Source organism: Cryptotermes secundus, unplaced genomic scaffold, assembly GCF_002891405.2.
Source record: "Cryptotermes secundus unplaced genomic scaffold, Csec_1.0 scaffold19, whole genome shotgun sequence".
Classification (NCBI taxonomy): Eukaryota; Metazoa; Arthropoda; class Insecta; order Blattodea; family Kalotermitidae; genus Cryptotermes; species Cryptotermes secundus.
The window spans coordinates 1,997,952-2,020,836 of NW_019729897.1; the positions used below are offsets into that span (position 1 = coordinate 1,997,952).

The following is a 22,885-nucleotide window of genomic DNA, read 5'->3' on the forward strand; positions in this document are numbered from 1 at the left end:
ACATGGCCATTCCATTATGCAGAAATGTTAAAAAAAACCTGCAGAAAATGTGAACAGGCATGCAAATTTGGCACAAGAAACTGAATATACAGAGAAATTCATATTTAACGAATTTCTAGAGGAATGGCTTTTCTTAGGAAACATTACGGTTTCCACAAAAGGGGGCTATGCAGAACATTATTCATCTTCTCGTAATATTTACTGTATACAATTATGGTTCTTCTTTACATGAACAGTTAAAGAATCTGAAGATTACTATCTGCTGGGATATATTACCATGCAGCCTGGTGAAAGTCAACCAGTGTTTCACAGGTAGGCTTCAAGAGTAAGCCAAGCAAGAAACCTGCATGATGCAGCCAGCAAACAACACTGGCTGACTTTCCCAGACTGCATAGCTATATATCCCACAGGACAGCACTCTTCACAATCACTACTCTGAGATCCTGAAATTCAAAACTGATAAACTGTTCCTACATAAATAAATACAGTTATATACACAAATAATATTAAAATAACTTCTAAAATAATTAAAGTCATGGAATGAATGCTGAATGAGCCTCAGATGATAATCAAAACAAATTGTGATGCCACAATTTGCATGGTTTCAATATGTATTCAACTTGCCACTTGCCAAAATTCTGGTTGTTTGGTAATTGTATTTCCAGCACAGAAAAACCATAAATTCTTATCAATGTTCTGATCATAACTACGCTAAATTGAGGCTCCAATTCTGGAAGGTCAATAGTTTCTTACAATAAATGGAGATTATTTATTAAATCAAAATTCATTTAATACAAGGAAAATAATATATTGTTTATATTGTGCTTCAGATGGGACAAGAAAAAATATTCATTAAATACACATTTCACTAAATGTGGGAACACTAAATCAGGATTTCACTGTACACGAAAATTGAAGAGGTAGTAATTTACTCAGCTGTAATTCTGGAAAACAGAGATAAACCCACATAAATGGGTACATATTTAACAATTAAAGCTGGAGAGAATGCTTCCTGCCAAACAAACATCTGTTTTATTCAATGTATGAAATATTAAATGAAGAAGTTTAGCTTATAAATAAAATAATCAGCATTCCAGGAATACATAACAGATTAGCCAGCAAAGTGACTAGCTAAAGGCTGGATGACTGCAGTTCAATTCCTGGCAGCAATAAGGACTCTTTTCTTCACCATCATATAGAGATCAGTTTGAGACCCCACCAAATCTCATACCCAGTGGGTTGTGGGAACAAAGGAGCCAGAGCTAAGGCAGACCACACCTCCATCTAATGTCAAAGTTAAAAAATTGTAAAATTTTACTTCCATACATCAACACATCTTTCTGGTATGGTGCTTGAATTAAACAAAGGAAGAAATTAGCCTGAATCTAAAAAAAATAGTTGTAATGTATTCTTGACAAAGTTTTGAATACATGTACTGCACATGAAATGCCAGTGTAAAACTGAGAAAAATGAAGATGATGAAACGATTAAGAACATAAACAAAACTGAAGTGTTTGCTGTAGCATTTGTTTCAATAAAGGAGAAACTATTTTTTTTTTTGTAAATAAATGCAAGCAAAAAACCCAGTGCAATTTAGATAATTAGGCTTCACACTGATAGACTGAGGAGCAGTACAGTATGTAACTAAGGTTTTCTCACCCCTACAACATATTTACAAAACAAATCTGACTGGGATTATGATGGACAGTAGTGAGTACAAATGATTTTTCTGTTACACTGCAAAACACATTTGGTGCATGTCTAAGCACCAACTAATTTATTAATACATGCTTCTATGGCAAAATATATTTGAAAAATATAGAATATTTCTTCATAATTCAAAAACCCTCCATTTTACAATTCACATTTCTATATACTGCAGTCAAAATACAAAAGCTTGTACGTTATTGGCAATTTCCAACAGCATTAATGTTTCTTTGAATAGTATGTCAATAAAACATGTAATTTTCTACAACATACCACACATGGAACTCATGATATTTGAATTATACTAATATTATGAAAAACTTTCAATTAAAACAGACATAAAATCTTCTTTCACTTACAAAATTAACTCTCTTCCCTCGGTAGGGATACACAAATCACATCCACCTAATAGTGCTATCATTTTATATGAAATGACAACATAACAACATAGAGACTTTTGAGGAGTTGACTGCTGCTGATATACCATAATGCAATATTATATTTAAGCATCCTGTTGCACTCTACACGATAAATGATACAAACTTCGTCTCAAGTGCAAACAATATATATTATATGTCTTTGATCCTGCTCTCTTCTACACTACATGTTTCGGCCTCTAACGGCCATCATCAGGTGTATACTCTTTACGTTGCTGCCACACTGATCCCAGTCTAAAATTTAACATTTAAAAAACATTGTTATTTTCTTCGTTATTATCAACATCTACCTCGTTGATATCTGTCTGGTATGTAGATTATTTTGCACGCGTCAATTTTGATTTTCCTGTAGTAGCACTATAAAATCTTTAGTTATAATTTTAAAATCCTTTAAAATTTTCACTAAAATTTAAATTTAAAATTTAAAATTGTTAGGGTTACTCGCCCTGTGTCTAAAGTGCTGCAGCGGCTAGTTCTTGTTTCCACACTGTACAGGTGTTATTCTGTGTAGTCTTCCTGTGTGCGTGCCGCTGCTNAACGAGGTAGATGTTGATAATAACGAAGAAAATAACAATGTTTTTTAAATGTTAAATTTTAGACTGGGTTCAGTGTAGCAGCAACGTAAGAGTATACACCTGATGATGGCCGTTAGAGGCCGAAACATGTAGTGTAGAAGAGAGCAAGATCAAAGACATATAATATATATTGTTTGCACTTGGGACGGAGTTTGTATCATTTTTACCATAATGCACCTATTAAAAACACACTGCAACATGGAAAGACAGGAGTAGGCTTACACTGGAATGAAATGGAAGGTTGAATTGAGCAAAACATCACTAGCTGTAACTTCTCAAAATATTGTGCATGATGAAATCACAAGCAGACTAAATTCATAAAATGAACACAACCACTCAGTCCAGAATTTTCTATAGTGTCCAATTTCTATGCATAATATAATTAGAATATACTGTAACGTGGATGGCGCAACGGGAAGTAGGGGTCAGGTGAACTCTGCGGTCTCGCGATTGATGTCACATACCCCCACCCCTTCCATTATTACACAACGCTCAGTAAACACTCCGCCGCCTCCCGCGGTGACGTAACAAGGGACACTGCGGTTACTACGCAGCAATAAACAACTCTAGGCAGCGTTCCCTAGCAATGCCTGTAAACACGACGTTACGCAACAGTGGTAGCTATCACATAACTGGTTTCTGCATTGTTAGTGCGGAAGCTACATAAGGATTGAGTAGTGAGTATTGAGTTATGAGTCGAGTTGTATCAAGTGAATGGCAGTGACTCCAGCAGAAGTAAGTGTGATACTGCTGATGGCAGTAGTTGTAAAATTTTAAACTGTGTAAATGTAAGAGCGAATGTGCAATAAATTCAGTATATCCAATATGGTGTGAAGTTATCTGTCGTGGGCATACCCAACACATGACAATATACATCTATTCTTTCTCATGTTGTTTTGTAACGTAGTGAAACCTGGTCTCTCACTCTAAGAGAAGAAAAGAAGGTTGCAGTGTCTGAGAGTGTTATGGAGAATATTAGAAATGAAAGAAACAGGTAATAGGATGAAACATGAAGCTGCATGATGGAGAGCTTCATAATTTGTATTTTTCACATAATGATAGGATGATTAAATCAAGAGAGACAAGAGGGGGACATGTTATTAGTAGGGCCTGGATTTTTTGAAAATGCATATGCACATATGCAAATTCATATTTTGAGGGTTTCTGGTCGTTATTGCATATTGTAAACATTTCTGCATATATGTTTGGAATTAAGGATAATTTCAATGTTCTCTAACAAAATCGGTTTTGCCTGTTTTGGACATCCCTTGTCAGTTGCCATTCTCCACTCTCTGAGTAACAGCACTTTTATCACTTACAATACAAGCAGATGGTTTGGCTATTTCGAAAGAGAGGGGGTGGGATTTTCCTGGATTGCTCTGACCACCACAGCAGACAGTAGCATGAGAGGGTTGGTCTCGAGAGAAGTCTCTTCAGTTAATGTGTTACTCTTTACTTTAATAGTCTGCATCAAAAAAGTGTTCATGTACTGAAAATGCCTAAAGAAAAGTGCAGCAGTAGATATTTAAAAATTTGGTGGGTGTCAGGGAATAGTGACTATTCAACAGACAGTGTCGTCGTGTACTGTCAAGTGTGCGCAAAGGAAGTAAAATGTGAAAAGAAATTTCAACTTGAACAACACTCAATGAATGCACATATTACCACAAAGGGGAAGAAGAATAGCACACCACAACAACTACTTCTTACACAGGTCAACCTCAAATCCTCTGTTAATACATTTTCTGCTGATCTTTGTAAGGCTTTAGAATGCAGCAACATTCCATGGAATAAATTAAGCAGTCCAGTTCTGTGATCATTTCTGGAGAAATACTGTGTAATTCAAAAAATCCCAGGTGAATGAACTCTTAGAAAAAATTGTCTACCTTTGCTGTATGAATCTACTCTGGAGTCAATCCGTTCTGACATCAGAGGGAACTGTGTCTGGATATCGGTGGATGAGACAACTGATTTATGTGGCCAATACATAGCAAATTTCGAAGTTGGTAAGCTACATCCAGACAAACCCAGCAAACCTCATCTTCTTGCTTGGAAAGTACTAGAGAAAACCAACCATAGCACAATATCAATATTTGTAAATTATTCTCTGTGACTAATATGGCCATCTGAAATTGAGAATAATTGTTGGTAAGGTGCTTGTATTGCTCACAGATACAGCTTCCTATATGTTGAAAGCAGCAAAGGCCTTGCAAGCATTTTATCCAAATCTTATACATGTAACCTGTTTAGCACACAGATTACACCATATTGCAGAAAAAATATGCGCACAGTTTCCAGCTGTTAACGATTTAATTGCAAGTGGGGAAAAAAACTGTTTCTGAAAGCACCAGCTCGTGTCCAGTTCTACAAAGATTGCCTAAATCGGGTTCCTCTGCCACCTGAACCTGTCCTAACTAGGTGGGGGACATGGATATCGGCAGTTTCATTTAATCAGGAGAATTTTGATCAAGTAAAAGAAGTGGTTACAAAACTTGAAGATGAGTATGCATGTGTCCATGAAGCAAAAGTGGTGTTTGGAAGTGATACTGTTTATCAAGACGTGAATTTTATCCATGAACATTTTTCTACACTTTCAAAAGCCACTGAGAGCTTAGAATCTTGTGGTGCACTCCTTCACGACTCACTTCAATGTGTTCAGAAAGCAACTTGTTCACTGAATTCCACTCCATGCGAAATTGGAGAGAAGATTAAATTCAAGTTAGAAAAGGTGCTGAAATCGAACCCAGGACTAAAAAAGATTCAGTCAATTTGTCAGTACTTGAGTGGAATTACGGTATCTCTGCCAGATGAATGTTCCAAACCTTTGGCGCCAGTGTATAAATACTGTCCAATCACGTCAGTTGACGTAGAAAGATNATCGGGTTCCTCTGCCACCTGAACCTGTCCTAACTAGGTGGGGGACATGGATATCGGCAGTTTCATTTAATCAGGAGAATTTTGATCAAGTAAAAGAAGTGGTTACAAAACTTGAAGATGAGTATGCATGTGTCCATGAAGCAAAAGTGGTGTTTGGAAGTGATACTGTTTATCAAGACGTGAATTTTATCCATGAACATTTTTCTACACTTTCAAAAGCCACTGAGAGCTTAGAATCTTGTGGTGCACTCCTTCACGACTCACTTCAATGTGTTCAGAAAGCAACTTGTTCACTGAATTCCACTCCATGCGAAATTGGAGAGAAGATTAAATTCAAGTTAGAAAAGGTGCTGAAATCGAACCCAGGACTAAAAAAGATTCAGTCAATTTGTCAGTACTTGAGTGGAATTACGGTATCTCTGCCAGATGAATGTTCCAAACCTTTGGCGCCAGTGTATAAATACTGTCCAATCACGTCAGTTGACGTAGAAAGATCATTCTCAGCCTACAAACTCATTTTGACAGACAACAGACACAGTTTGTCTCCAGAAAACATTGAAAGACTTCTAGTTGCCTATTGTGATGCTACTNGGCAGTTTCATTTAATCAGGAGAATTTTGATCAAGTAAAAGAAGTGGTTACAAAACTTGAAGATGAGTATGCATGTGTCCATGAAGCAAAAGTGGTGTTTGGAAGTGATACTGTTTATCAAGACGTGAATTTTATCCATGAACATTTTTCTACACTTTCAAAAGCCACTGAGAGCTTAGAATCTTGTGGTGCACTCCTTCACGACTCACTTCAATGTGTTCAGAAAGCAACTTGTTCACTGAATTCCACTCCATGCGAAATTGGAGAGAAGATTAAATTCAAGTTAGAAAAGGTGCTGAAATCGAACCCAGGACTAAAAAAGATTCAGTCAATTTGTCAGTACTTGAGTGGAATTACGGTATCTCTGCCAGATGAATGTTCCAAACCTTTGGCGCCAGTGTATAAATACTGTCCAATCACGTCAGTTGACGTAGAAAGATCATTCTCAGCCTACAAACTCATTTTGACAGACAACAGACACAGTTTGTCTCCAGAAAACATTGAAAGACTTCTAGTTGCCTATTGTGATGCTACTTTCTGCAGTGAATGATACATGTAAATAGTTGAGTCTGAATAAAGGGACCTGTTCTTGAGTGCATATTGTTTTATTTTTGGTGCATATTGTCCCACTTTTAGCGCATAAAGATCTGGGCCCTAGTTATTACACACAATGAAACAGGAAATATATAGAGAATTTTGGTTGAAAATCTCAATGGAAGAAACTATTTGAACAAATATTAAAATGCATCTCAGTGAACTAAGCTATATGATGAGAAGTGAACTGAAATGGTTCAGGATGGATACAATGTCAGGTTTCCGTGAACAGTGATGAACCTTCAGCTTCTGTCAAGCAGTAAATTTGTTAACTGCCTGAACAGCTATCAATGTACCAAGGAAGACCCTGTAATATGGACTTAGTTTGTACTTCTTTACTTACTTAACTGGTTGCTCAGATCTTCTCCTAGCTTATTATTTGTGATAAGACACATTTTCATCCGCTTGTCAGCCAAAGAAAACTAACTACTCACACTTTAACAAATTAGAGGCGCTTTGAAACTCAGCTTTTTACAATACAAGAGCCAAGGCTGAAGAACAGCTTTGTGCAACTAAAATATTGCTGTTCAAATTTAACTGAAAGAAATTTATATGTTACGCTTGGTTAGGAATGTAATGTTCACTGTTTGTTATCCAAATAGGCCACAATGGAATGTGTTTTTAATAGACACTTTAAGGTCTTAGAAACCTGCAGCCATAAGCATCATGAGCACAGATTTCAAACGTCATTTTATAATATATATCACATTATACATAAGATTATGCTGACTAGATGTGAGACCAAAATTCAAGTTGAGAACTGAGATCAACAGATCTCACAGGGTTAACATCACCAGAAATTTTAACCATATGCAACTAACACTACATCAGCAATATAGATGAGAAGAGAGCATATACAGTTATCATTTCAAATGACAAAGTGTTCAGAAATAACAATACTATATACTGACTAGAAAAATACGTTGCTAGCCTCACTTTACACCTGGCAGTAATTCATTACATATGTCCACCTGCGGAGATGAAATCCTCAGCTACTCTCATGTTTTACCTCGTGACATCTGCCACTTACATTAATCTGAGACAACACGCTTGCAATAGACGTACATTATCACATTACTTTCCTATCCAAAATCCTTTAATTCCAGAGATACAGTGTTACTCATGAGAAGAAATAACTGAAATAAACATATAAGTAAAAAATGTAATAAGGGACATTTTGATTCAATGTCCTCAAGTGTAGCAAAATGGCATCATTAAGGGCAAATTTCCAAACATGCCACACATTTCAAATCAGTAAACAGTGCAAGTAAACAGCGTAAATAATCGTGAATTCAATAAAAAACTTCAGTTACTCCTTTTCAGTAATTGTGTTTACATATAACTTTGTGACTGACACTAACATGCTAGAAACTGTTTGTCCTTCAAAGAATCATATTATGTTAAAGGGTTTGCCAAAAATTGTTCCCATTTTTAAGTAATTTAATTAAGACAATCTTTCTTTTTTTCCAAGTTTTCCAAGGTACTGAAAATTAAGTATGACGATGTATTATGCACAACTGGTGCACATTACATGCATGGAAAATAAAAAAAAAGTAAAGGTATCCCTGTAACAGGCCGTGGAGGTCCATAGGGTTGTGAGATGTTCAGGTCCCCACATTTTTCTAGACAACTGGCTCATAGATGGTGGCAAGGTTGTCAGCCCTACACCGGCCGCCCATTACCCCCAAGAATATTCCAAGAATATTCCTGGCACTCATTTCTGTTAGAGGCTGAGTCGACCCCAGGGCCATAGTGCGACTGGAAGGATTAGGCCAGTTGAGAAAAATTCAATGACCTTCCAGCTTGTAGCTCAGTGCCTCAATCAATTACACTAGAATAAAAGCTGTAATATTTAAATTCAAGATTCATGCATTTTCTGTTCATATTACTTGTTTCTGGGGGCACACGGTAGCGTAGTTGGTTGAGGCACTATGCTGCAAGTCAGACGGTCACAGGTTCAAGTCCCAATGAGGTCATTGGATTTTCTTCAACTGAGCTAATCCTTCCAGGCACACTATGGCCCTGGGTCGACTCAGCCTCTAACAGAAATGAGTCCCAGGAATATTCTTGGAATATTCTTGGGGGTAATGGGCAGCCAGGGCACAAGGCTGACAACCTTGCCGCCATCTATGAGCCGATCGTCTAGAAAAATGTGGGAACCTCAACATTTACAACCCTATGGGCCTCCACAGCCTGTTACAGGAACATCTTTACTTTTTTTATTACTTGTTTCTGAAAATGATGGATGACTCTACAGATGAATTTGTCAAATCCACTCAATTATTACCAGATTCTCCAAATTTAAATCATATTTGAGGGTACAAAATCTATAAGTTACTGCAATCAAAAGTTAAAAGTCCATGGCATTTTGTATCACAAGACAGCATCCGATTAGCCATGAACCAATGGAAAAGCTGGGTTCAAACTGTTATCCAAAAAAATTGGGGCCCTAGTCATCCTCAATTAAAAAAAAAAAGTTGTAGTAAACAACCTCCCTTTCTTTCAACATTGAAAATTGAAAATATTTTTTCTGCACCATATCAACCAAACTGAATAAATTTTTCTCTACGCTTGCTTATATACTTTCTATATGACTTACACTAAAATCTCCAGTCATTCAAGTTTCCCATTTTTTAACAAAACAATTTTTTGGGCCACCTGGTATCTCTGTTTTCATGCTGTATGAAATAGTTGAGCGTGAAAGCCCAGGAAATTCAAATGATATGACATGTATTTTACAGGAACTGAAACCAATGAAATGGCAGGAAAAAATAATGGCACAGGGGGTGTGTATATATATATAAATTATAGAACACTATACATTGCAATGGTGGAAATATGATGTTTTATGTACTATATTATACTGACATTGAACAAATTTTTGTTCCAATCTGCTTCTCTGAATTAAAGGATCTGGTGCACTTACTTCCTACTGAAACCTATACTGTACCCAAGTCTGTCAGAACACCTTCAATGCTGTTGCTTTTTGGCACAGCTCCATGTTGCCGCCCTGAAGCATATTTGAGCTGCAGTACCTTGGCAAGAAGGTCTGAGTTAGCATTCTCCAACAGTGTTATTTTCTTTCCAAGTATAGACAACTCCCTATCTTTCTCACGCACTGAAGCCTCCAAATGCATGACACTGGAAATAAACATACACATTACATGCATCAAAAGGAATTTAATTTAATGTTTAAAGTAAGCTACCAAAATCTTGCAGAAAATGACAATTATATTAATTACTACCAAAAAAACGGGAAATATGATTTGGAAACAAATCCATTCTGTGAAATTTCCCTTGGAGTTTGGTAATAACCAAAATTCTAATCCCAGTTGTTTTTGTGCCATTTGGTCTATGCACAATTCTGTGTCTACACATATGAATCTGGGTTTAAAAGTAGTCATCCTGTCAGAAGTTATTTTGAATTCCTTCATAAGGCAAATGATAGATAACATCATCAACAGGCTGCCTGTACATAATCAGGTATTGTACCTGCGGAATGCAGTCACCTCCAAGAATGAATGACAGAAATTAAAGACATAATATTTTTATTAATATGCACATTTTTCTACAGATATTTGCAATGTTAAGTTTCATGCTGAAGGTAGCTATCAGAAGGAGTGAAGCAAAATTCGTTTATAGCAGTAGGCTTGTCTACAGACTCCCAGTGTATTAAAGCTGTAGAATATACACAATAAAGTTGCACAAATAGTTACTGATCTCCTACATTCATATACAACATCCACAAATGCTACCAGACAATAAAAAAACATACACAAAACCGTACTGGACCTGCAGAAGTACTATGTATGGATTGACCAGCTTCGCTTATCCACAGAGCTCTTATGCCCCACATCTCTAACCGTTCTCCTCACAAGAATGGTTCACTAGTGACAACAGCTTCAGCTGGCTAACTTGGGCTGGAGAGGAATACAACAGTACACAGACAAGGGGAATACTTACGTCCCCACCACCCATGGAAATTTTCCATGACCTCAATATAAATACTGATCAAAAAATTCTTTGGTAATTGCTGTCTTCTGTCCTGTGATGTGCTACAAATTTATTTACATTATATTACAAGATCCACAAGGTTAATAATACACTAACATAAAGTATCTGGATGAAACCTAGAAATAAACTTTAACCCCTGATGTTTGACACAATTTCTTACAAACCTGAGCAATTATAACTTTACTATGTATTCTCATATACATGGTGTATTTCCAAAGGTTCCTGAAATATATTAATAAAAACTATTACGTCTCACCTGGATCTTATTCTGCACCAGCACCTTCAAAGTAGTCCCCTTGGGAGTGCATACACCGAACACAGCATTTCTGCCACTTTTGAAATGCATCCTGGAAGTCTTTCTTTGTTAGGGTGTTTAGTACTGTCTGCATTTCCACTTGAATTTCCTCAACTGTATCAAATCTTCGACCCTTCAACTTGTATTTCATCTTGGGGAAGAGAGAAGTCGCATGGTACTAAGTCTTGTGCGTACGTTGGGTGGGGAACAACTCCCATCTTGTTTTTAGCCACAAATTTCTGCACAACGTAAGCCGTATGTGGTCCTGTGTTGTCATGGTGGAGTATCCAGTTGTTCGTGCACCACTTCCCTGGACGTTTTCTCCTCATGTCCTCCCTCAAACGCCTTAGAACATCGCAATAGAACTCTTTTATTGACTTTCTGACCAGGCGGGACGAACTCCTTATGAACAATCCCATCAATACAAAAAAACAGATCAACATGGACTTAATGTTGCTCTTGACTTGTCAAGCTTTTTTTGGCCAACTTGAAGAAGGGCTCTTCCATTGCGACGATTGTGGCTTACTTTCAGGGTCGTAGCCATAAGCCCAACTTTCGTCACCAGTGACAACCGTCGAAAGAAAGTCTGGATCCTCTTGAAGCTGCTGTTGAAGTTCCCTGCAGACCTCCAAGCAATACTGCTTCTGTTCATTTTGCAGCAGTCGTGGCACAAACTTCGCCACAATCCTCGCGTTCAGTTCCTCTGAGAAAATTCGTTGACATGTATCATAACTTAGTCCCAAGGTGTTACAGAGGTCTTGGATGGTCAGTCTATGATCTTGCAGAATCTGATCCCTAACTTTCACAACATTTTCGGGTGTGGTGCCAGTTGACAGCCGTCGCGAACAATTGTCATCATCAGTCGATGTTCGGCCATTTTTGAAACGCTTATACCAGTCATAAGTTTGTGTCTGGCCTACTGTTGTCACCAAAAGCTTGCTTCAACATTTGGCGTGTTTCTGCAACGGTTTTCCCAAGTTTAAAACAAAACTTATGGTTTTGCAATGGCTAACCTGAGAGAGCAGGTCAGCTATCACAAAACCACAAACTCACAGAAACACAACAAGGGAAACATGTTCACCAACAATAAACCCAACCACTCAACTCGACGCCGCTTACCACACTGATTCAAGAAGGGTGTGTGGTGTGACACCTAGCGGTTTTTCATGTACTCATAACCATTCGCACACAAAATTCAAATTTCAGGAACTTTTGGATTGCACCATATATATTAGAATTAGTCCATGCTTTCTTGATACGTCATGACATACACAAACAAATCTGAGCTGCCAAAATACCAACGTCAGAGGGTTGATAAAATTAAATCAGTTTTCCTAATTGGAATACAGGTTCAACGCTCTCTTACTGCTACTGTAGTTTTTACAGCATTGGTTAGTCACTGACAAGCAATAGCTAACACACTCAGAACTGTAAAACAAGTAGTGATGTTTGCCCTCTGAAGATGGTCCGCAGAGACCGAAACATGTAAGGGTGTTAAGTTTTCATGTAGTAATAAACTTACAGGTCACATTGGGCAGAGTGATTTATATTGTAATTGTTAGTGTGATGGACCAGAATGAAACAAATCAAAAAAAGTAAAACAAGTAATTTACCATATTAAACTTAAAAAACTCTGTGGCTTGAGTCCACAAGCAAACTATACTGACCGGGCAACTGCTGCTTGTTGGCGAAGTTAGTGCCAACAAGAGCAGAGAGAGGATGTCACGTGGTCAGCACAACGGATCCGCACAGCTGTTAATCTCGGTTTTATGATCTTTAACCTTTATGGGACGGGCCATTTAAATTCCGGTAGTGGCAGCAGGATGGAGTTAATTTAAATGCCTGCCACTGTAGAGTAATAAAAATTGTAATCATGTTACTCAAAATGCTGTGATTTCTACAATTTTTGTGATAAATGAACGAAATAAATGCTACTTTTATCTAGAAAGTATATAGAATCAGATACTGTAATTGACAGATTTTATAATCTGTAAAAATTGTTACACTGATTCCAAAAAAAATTTTCCCCAATTTTGAGCGTCTGTCCACAAAAATGCATAAAGCTTCTGCACAATACGTTTCTGCAGTATAAATGCATGGTGCTGACCCACTGTCTGTTTTTTTATCTGGCAGTAGGAGAGGATATTTACGTACTGCACATTCTCCAGTCACGTAGGCTTCCTGTATACCCGAGTGTGGGCAAGTTCTTATCCTACATTGCCTTATGAAACTCTGTTTATTCACGTATGTCGGAATATCCACACAGAGGCAGTTCTTGGAATATCACCTCATACCACTTGCTTCCATGTCCCTTCAGAATAAACTGTAACACATTCTGAATGGTGTGATTTACGAGCGGCCTCTCAATTTCGACTTCAATGCGAAAAGGGGCCATGGTGCATAGTTGAATTGTTGCATGTGCGCGCTTCGCATGGAAAACATAGTTAATTACAGAGAAAGTGCATGAATTGCGACGTCAGACTCTGCATTCAGTGACATGCAACATTCAGTTAGATGATGCAGGAGGGAAGACAGTCTACTTATAAAGCTGGTGTCCAAAAATAATGTAAGTAGAACAAGAATTTCTACTTAAAATTAGATTTTAAGACACTGTGCGCACGCATGGACTGCACATACCCATACGGTGTCCTTTGCCCATCTCGGCTTTAATTTAAAGGTCCCCATATGGTGTCTTTCGGCTCATAAAGGTTAATTCAACATATGAAACAAACTCAAAATAAATGAAGATACTGACTGCATCACAAATAAATGCCTGAAAGAATTTCCCATAACTACAACTGTCATATATTCAAGATCAAAGTGTAAACAGTGGAAATGTACATTTTAAAACAAAACATTTTCTAATACAAAACTAGCCACAGCATCAAGAAAATGGTTACTAGAGCTCTGCAGAAATCTCTGACAGGTGTTTTCAGTTTCTACCTCATTCTATTACTATGACAGAATACACAATCCCAATAAAAGACTGCCTTCTATTCACTGTAGTAACATCAACTGTGACTAAAGACTTTACAGTCTTATGTACACATTGTTGTTGGACATTTGGATGCTGGTATTAAATCAGAATATCCCAGGGTACACTGGAGTTCAGCTTCTCTATGACAATTATCTGTCTGTTCTGCATGCACAGAAACTGTATGACTGTTGTACTCCCCAGACCAAGCCCCATATAACATCCTTCTCTTACAAATCTAAAATTAGTTCTGAAGATTTAGGGATCTGATGATATCATTATCATCAGGTCACAAAGGAATTTCTTTGTAGAGGACAGCATGGAATAGCTCCTAAGCACATAATGTATTAAGAAAAAAATTCAGTGTGGAAATTATTTCATAACACTCCCTATTCAACTGCAGACAAAAGACAGGTTTCATTCACAGAAATGGATTCAAAATACAGTTCTCGAGAATCTGATGTACAGAATTACTTACTTCACAACCAGGGTTCTCTTCTCCTCTTGTAGCTGTCTATAGTCTGCTTCAACTCTCTCCCTGAAATTCTCCTCTGTAGCTAGCATTTTTCTCTGCACAGTCAACTGTGACTGTAGATTTTCCACTTGACACTGCAGAGAACTTAATTCAACATCCAGTCTATTCCTGGTATAAAGAATAAAGGGAAGATTTAAGATTCTCTCAGCAGTGGTTATGAAAAATTCTTCTCATACATAACGCCATGTAGTCCACTGAAAGTCAACTGATGTTTCAGAAGAACATGTCGCATCCATCTTCAGGGTTGAAGAAAAAGCCAGCTCTGTAGGTTCTTAAGAACTGTTTTAAGATATTGTGACATAATAGCTGAAAGCCAAAACAGTGGAACCAGAAGAGGTGGCCATTGCCAGCCAATGACCAGTAAACACACAAACCCGCATCAACAAACATGAGGGCCATCACTAGGCAACAGCCCACTTGATGTGTCACACGACAATACACGAAATGTTAGAATCAGTGTTTTCTGCATGATGCATGCCTAGGCTATACAGCAAGGAAGCACAACTTTGACTTGGACTGTGATGTTAATCACCTGTGAGATGGTCACCAGCTGGCAAGGATATGAGCACAGAAGGTGAAGAATCTCCACTGTTGCGAGCCATTAATAAGCAATGACTACTAAAAAAGTAAAGTAAAAGTAAAGGTATCCCTGCAACAGGCTGTGGAGGACCATAGGGTCATGAGATGTTGAGGCTCCCACATTTTCTAGAGTCGGCTTACATATGCCAGTGAGTGTGTCAGCCTTATGCGCTGGCCGCCTTTTGCCCCCAGGGATTTTCTTTGTACTCATTTTTGTTAGAGGTTGAGTCGACCCCAGGGCCATAGTGTGGCTGGAATGATTAGGTAAGCTATAAAAATCCAATGACTTCATCAGGATTTGAAACCTGCAACCTTCCAGCTTGTAGCACAGTGCCTCAACCAACTACGCTACAGCATGCCCCAAACAATGACTACAAAAGACATAAAGACCTTATGTGTCTTGTAGTTATGGTGATCATTAGAATGTGTAAATCAGTGAGCCTGTTAGAATTACTTGTAGTTACATGTTATAAGCATCCAATAAATCCAATTACCAGTAAAAATCCCATGTCTAATCACTAACATGTGACAATACTGCATACGAAGGAGGACCCAAAAATAACCAGAACCGACCTGTTGCGCACGCGTGCTTTGTAGTTACGGGTTGTGCTGCTAGGTGGTGTTAGCTGGGGATCTCCCGCGACTGTTAGTGAGCTGGCGTCAGTCTGAGTAAAGTGGTTTGTCTGTGGTGCTCTGTTGTGTGCGTTCCTGTTTCAACCCTTTGGCGATTAGTGAGATGGCCGACCAGAAGGAACAAAGAGTGTGCGTGAAATTTTGCTTGATGAAGATCGTCGAAAGACCATTGACCAACTTTGTGAGGAAACGAACATCTCATGGAGCACGGTCCAGCGAATTTTAACCGAAGGTTTGCACATGAGACGGGTGTCTGCAAAATTTGTTCCTCGCTTGCTCGGAGATGACCAAAGAGAAAACCGCGTGAATNAGTTATTTTTGGGTCCCCCCTCGTATAATAAATTCCTTAGCTTAGGTCATTTACCCAAAGAATCTGTCCAGGTCTGAGGCCCTTTGTGACATTTTGTAACAAGATTATTTTTTTATTGTGAGGAGTTGTTATTCCCAGGCCCAACCCCCAAGCTGGAGGATTACCTCTTGTAGTCTGCCCACGACTGCTTATTCAGTATATAATATTAGCACTAATTCTGAACATTTATGTATAATCAACATCATTCACTTCAATAATTCTACTTCTTAAAATGTTTATAACAATTTTATCTATGTACCCTTTCCTCCTACTACTGTAGATGAACACAGAAAAATATTTTCTTTTAAAAATATAAGTCAGATGAGATGTAAGAGGAACAGCAAAGGACCCTGTTTAATGACTATACCAGTGTTCTTTTCCAGCCAGTATGGACTGGTACACACACTGGTAAAAAACTCACATACTGGGAAACAAGTAAAAAATCACGCCACTTTCAGCACATTGTACATTTCAGATGTAACTAAAATTGAGAATGAGAGCTCAAACATTTTTTTTGGGTGGGGGGATACTAGATTATGTCTTTTTTTTATCACTAAACTTTACCCAAAATCTTCATTTTCTGGGTAGCATAGTAAATTGAGGCACTATGCTACAAGCCGGAAGGTCGCGGGTTCAAGTCCTGATGAGGTCATGGGATTTTTCCGATTGACCTAATCCTTCCGGACGCACTATGGCCCTGGGGTTCACTCAGCCTCTAACAGAAATGAGTACCAGGAATTAAACAATTTTCCTGGGGAGTAAAGCGCGGCCGGCGCGTAAGGCTGACAACCTTACCGCCATCTGTGAGACGATTGTCTAGATAATGTGGGAACCTCAACATCTCACAACCCTATGAGCCTTCACAGCCTGTTACAGGGATAGCTTTACTTTACTTTACTCATTTTCTGGTCTACTCAAATGTATTCTAAAAATAGTTTAAGAGTATGACAATGGGATTTCTGACCGAACATCTGAAATAAAATATTGAGATTGCAATGACCCACTTGAGATGAAAAGATTATGAAACATTATGTACCTGAGATCTTCCACTTGAGCTTTGCGCTTAGATTTATATTGTATATGCCTCATTGCTAAAGCATTGTACTTTTCACTCAGTGCAGATAACTGTCCCTTCAGATTCTCACACTCTGACTGAAATAGAACAGAATACATACAAACATAGACTGTTATTAAACAAGTGAGGTACAGTAAAGTATGAACCGTGCAATGGTTCTTCTTCGTGAAGTTCTTTGGAGTCCCCCCCCCGAAACGCCAGAATGCGAGCCGTTTCCCTTTCTTTCCAGTTAAAGTCTTTGGCTGACGTCAGGTCAGCTGACCTAGTTCCCCCCCCCTCCTGGACGTAGACAGAAGTTTCCTGGTTAGTAAAAGTGAATGTCTCACTCTCTCTTCCTGTTGGCCTTCCCGTGGAAACATTGCTGCGTCTAAATTTGGTTTCAGAAAGTGGAATTCATTTGGTTAGAAATTTGCTTTCGGCCCACAGCATAGATTGAAGGGGGAAGAGTGCCCTCATGACATGGTCAAGGATGGACCATCCTTTTGAGTTTGTAAATTCAGGAAGACAAGTAAGTGACTTACTGAAGTAATCATTTTCCTTCGATTATGAACACTGTGTGGCGTAGGATGATTTGGTTTTGTCTAAGGTTGTGCTAAACAGCAGATCGCCCCTCAGGCATGTATGTAAGCTGTTTATATTTCCTTGTGCCCTCAAGGCTTGCCTAAGTACATGCTTGTACTGGAGAAGTAGAGAGATGCCATGAGGCGAGCCTGACTTGAGTTCTGTGCAGCTAGGCACAGTGTAGTTCTGTATCAATCGTTTATCACATGTTCTGACCGGTCACTGCCCTTCAGGCAGGCCCATCTGTATACATATGTTATTAACATATATTTATTAAATGTTTGGAAACGCCAGTGGTGTTTATGTATACTTGTGCAGTGTGTTCCATACCAGCTTCTGACTAGCGGATCCGTCCACCCTGGCCCATCGTGCCGACTGTGGTTTTCCTCCCCCACGATCCCTTACACCATCTTAGGGAGGCACAGTGCATCACACCACAAGCAAGTCGTTTCTTATGAGCCTGTCCCTTACCCATATTGAGCAGGAGTTAAAGAGTCAAAGTGGGTGAAAGAACAGGGTTCTTTGCCCACAGGGTCGAGGACCACGGCTCAAAGTGGTAGCAGAGCGTGGTTCTCGACCCACACAGGGAGGGACACGGCTCAAGTATCATAACACGATAATTTCAGTTCATAGAAATTTTACAAATACTGAACACTTTCTAAGTGCACATTGCTCTGACAGGAGGGTATATGTCCTGTGATGATTTAAATGCTGAAAGTGAAGCACCAAGTGTCAGAATTTTTACCCAAGTTAATATGATTTGGGGTGAGTCACAAATATGTAATACTGTATTTATCCTGTATCCATATTTCATACCTTCTTTGTCTTTGTTTTCATTCTTTAACATTTCCACTTTTATGTGGTTCATCTAACAACCAAGCCTCTCCCCCTACCTCTACCTTCCTAAAGCTCTTCTACTTTAATTCTGTCCCATATTCTTCCATCTGCATGACACCTTTCCTAATCTGTTGTTCCCATCTTGATCTCAGCTGATTGCTGAAAGCAGTATATATTTTTAATTCCATTTATAAAAACAAACTGCACAAGCAGATCTGTGAAAGTCAGCAGAGGAACATGTAAACTCTTTTGAGAGTGAGGACAAATGTACTTGTAATCTGAAAATTATTTAGTTGAATGTGAATGAAATTTATGTATATACCAAGCAATTTTTATGATTCCTTAATTTTCTGTCACTTTAGAATCAGAAAATGAGTGAGATATTAAAGTCTAACTGAAATATAAAAACCCATAATTTAAAGGGAAACTATACAAAATTTAGAAACTTGCACAGTTGAGTTTAATATGCCTCCTTGGATGAGATAATAACCATACACTATGCCATTTGATACGTAAGAGAAGTGTCATTCTTACAATCATTTAACATACAGAAGAACATTACAGGGAGACTCCATGTCCTACAATAACACACTGTGACAGCTGTGAAACATTCTTCCTAATAAGCAATCAATATACTGCAATCACATTATCAATATGTCAACTTATAATACTGTATATAAAAATGGTAATGTATGTTGGAGTAAAGAGGAAGTTTCTTGGAATTAAATACAAAACATTGAAAAACGAAAAGGAGATGCATGCAATTAAATACTTACCAAAATAATGATTTTTAAGTTAGCATTTAAAATAAACCAAATATGTAATGAAACCTGCATTTCCCAAAAATGAGCACCGTTTCGATATCTGTAAAGTTATACATTCATATACTAATCAATTTCAATCTTGCAAGGAATACTGGATTTTTTTCAATTGACCTAATCCTTCCCGCCGCACTATGGCCCTGGGGTTCACTCAGCCTTTAACAAAAATGAGTACAAGGAATTAATTAAATAAATTTCTTGGGGGAGTAAAGCGCGGCTGGTGCGAAAGGCTGACAACCTTACAGCCATCTTTGAGCCAATTGTCTAGATAATGTGGGACCCTCGTCTCACAACCCTATGGGCCTTCGCAGCCTGTTACAGAAATAGCTTCACTTTACTTTTTATACAGTTCTTCCATTATACAGTATTTTTTGTACAAGGTTCAACTAAACAATGCCATTCTAATTACAAGATCATGCTCCACAAAGCAAATCATCACTGAAGTACCTGCAACTTCTTGGTTTCCTCTAATCTGACAAGTTCACTCCTTGATGCGGCTATCTGTGAGTCGAGAAGACTGGAGAGCTTCTTGGGAGAACTGAATCCACTAAGCAACAGGCTGGGTGGAGTAGAATCAGCACTATTCACAAATCAACATAAAATTAATTCAAGAATGACAAACAGAGTAGGATACAAAGGATGTACCACAGTTTATAAGCAAGAAATCCTAAACTGCAAATATCTGACACATTCAAGTTCAATTTCAACTAACCTCTATTGTAATGTCACCTGCATGAGAATGACAGCACTGCTGGTGGTGGATGGGAGAGCTAATTTGTGGTAGGTGAACATATGCACATCTGTGATTTAAATTTTCTTTGAAATTGTTTCCAGTTGGATGACAATTACAGATATTTAAATACTGGATAACTGGTAGTTACTGAATAGAACACAATGATACAAGAAAAAATGGTAATCATGAACAGGATGCACACAATCAAACTTACCCAAAACTGTGTGACTTGGCATCAACATCTTTGTCTCCTAAGGAGAGTGACTTGTGAAGTTCAGCCTCCTTGTTGTCCTCCTGCTCTACTTCAGTCTGTGTGCCTGTTTCCTCCTGACTATCTGCCTTCTCATGTGACATACACTCCAATTCAATACTGCCATTATTAACAGGTCCTTGTGAGTATGACTTCAGTGGATCACTGAGAAAGCAATGACAGCTGACTTTAATAAATCTAATGAACTTCCCCTTGTGGTTTTCATAAATGCCACATCCATATTTGAGCTACATGTACAAAATTCTATTCTCTATCATCGAAAATTTATAATTCACTCCTAGGCTCTAGAACAGTAACCATACTAAACACTTATGCCCTAACACTCACCTCAGATTCTTCTTCGAAGCGGACCGAGGTGAGCTACTACGCTTGAAACTGCTCCTAGGGGAGTCTCCCTTCTGCTGTAGAGACAAACTTCTCCTGCAGGGTGGTCGTGGAGAGTCTCCAAGCTGGAACCCTGTCCACAGGAGGTTTATACCAGACTGTATCACATGGTCACCTCCATTCACTGTAATGCACAATCCTTCTCTCAGGACTGATTGGTCTGTAAAGCACTTACCAACATCATACCAATTACTGCAACTATCTACTATGAATGTTGTAGGTGACAATGAATGAATAATGGGCAGAATTACAAAATGAGTAGTAAGGTTACTGAAGAAAAAATGATATATCTCAACTTTGTAGCATATCCACTGCAAATATAGCCTCACTGAAGAACCATTTGCTGAAGAGGGAGACTTCTTCAAAGGAAACTTTTCGTTTCTCATACCTCTAACACTTCATCAGTCCATGAACTATTATATCAACACTTCTAATGGTTTTCTAAAACATGTGACAATATGACACAGTGATATAAACTGCCCAAAAGGCACCCATCTTGATTGTGGTTTTCCCTTACTGTCACAAAGCAAATTACAGGATAGCCCTTTCTTAAACTGTCATGTTCTACCATTTCAAAACCATGGTGATGTTATCAGCAACAGATCCTTCAGAAGCTGCAGTTTCCTTCAAATTATTGACTGATAACATTCATCAACAGCCTGACATGGTTGCATACAGGAACTATATCAATCATAGACAGGGAAAAGCAGATGTAAGGTGTCTTTATGAAGACCATCTTTCGCTTGGTACTGAAAAGTAATCTCTAGAACACAATATTAGGTGCCAGAGGCTTTATATGACCAAGTGCAGGAGACATAATTTGCCATGCAAAATATAAAGAAATAAGCATGCACAAACTCCTTTAACACAGGTGAGTCTTATAGTCTGATACAGTCAGCACACCACTGGCAATTTCCAGCTATCTGGAGGTACCATAAATGTTTGAGTCAATACCCGCTCCAATTTAAACTCTGGGTACTATTTAAACTGCAGTATTTAACTGAACATATTAAAACAGTCGCTTAGAAACTCAGTATGAATTGAAAATATGAAACTAAAAGAATTAAAAACAAACATTTAGGTCACTATCTTAAGCCCAGAATTTAATTGGAAATTTACGATTCATAAATTCTGGAACACAATTTCTTATATGAAATATCTGTATATGCACACAAAGTCTATGAAATAAATACCAACTGCACAGAAATACGAAGTTCAAGGATAACCATATGAATGTTGGATATGTTGAGTTCCAGCATCTGCCTTTATTGGCTGATGCAAAATATCTTCATGATATGCAACTACAGCTAATAAGTACAAACCATAAATCAAAATAATTTGAATGGTCATCATGTTTTAAAAATTTGTATGGCATGAACACATTAGCTTTCAATGTAAATGGCAACAAAAGTTAGGAATGTAAGAAAAAACTGGTACCATATATTCTGGATTTAAAGAACTTGCACAGGCTTATGATATGTGACATCAAAGTGTTTATGATATGTTTATTTTCAGTTTGCACCAAATCCAATTCCTAATGCAGACACCAATTAGTAGTACATGCCCAGAGAAAAGCTACACCTTAACTCATAAGTCTATAATACTCTACATCACAGTGCTGGATTACTTCACTGCAACTGAGCCTAGTCTTTTGCAGCTCAGTGTACACAATTTTCTGAAACAGCCTTGAGCTGCATTCCTATCCACTTTGTGCTTTCCCCCTTCTCTTCCTGCCTGCTATTTTCCTATCTACCCCCTTCCCTTTTGCCTGATGGTTGAACTACAAAGTACTGATCAGCATTTACAATTTGGTCTTCGACCTGGTCACTTCTCTAGTAGCAAGGGCTTCCTAGGGGTGGTTAGATGGACCTCTTGTTGTTTTGGGAATGCAAGGTGGGTGTTCGTTCCTGTAAATTGTCTTGCCCTTGTTTCACTTTCATTTTTATTGTGTTCTCCAGGTTTGTATCTTACTTCTTGTCTAGTCCTACCCCTTGTGCAGTCACTCTTAAAATTGTTATTTTTATTGTTTCACTTGTTTATTTTGCT

At 38.2% G+C, this 22,885-nt stretch overlaps 1 protein-coding gene across 1 annotated transcript in view; it reads right to left on the reverse strand.

The window, feature by feature from the left end:
- Nucleotides 1-3,276: 3,276 nt before the first annotated feature.
- Nucleotides 3,277-22,885, reverse strand: part of LOC111865693 (nuclear-pore anchor) — a 31,988-nt gene continuing 12,379 nt past the window's right edge. Inside the window, exons 7-13 of the mRNA XM_023853913.2 lie at nt 20,783-20,963; nt 20,399-20,599; nt 19,899-20,031; nt 17,194-17,309; nt 14,540-14,704; nt 9,729-9,919; nt 3,277-4,775 (exon numbers count right to left, since the gene is read on the reverse strand). Coding sequence (XP_023709681.2) covers nt 4,645-4,775; nt 9,729-9,919; nt 14,540-14,704; nt 17,194-17,309; nt 19,899-20,031; nt 20,399-20,599; nt 20,783-20,963 — 1,118 coding nt within the window. The 3' untranslated portion in view covers nt 3,277-4,644. The remainder of the gene's footprint in view (nt 4,776-9,728; nt 9,920-14,539; nt 14,705-17,193; nt 17,310-19,898; nt 20,032-20,398; nt 20,600-20,782; nt 20,964-22,885) is intronic.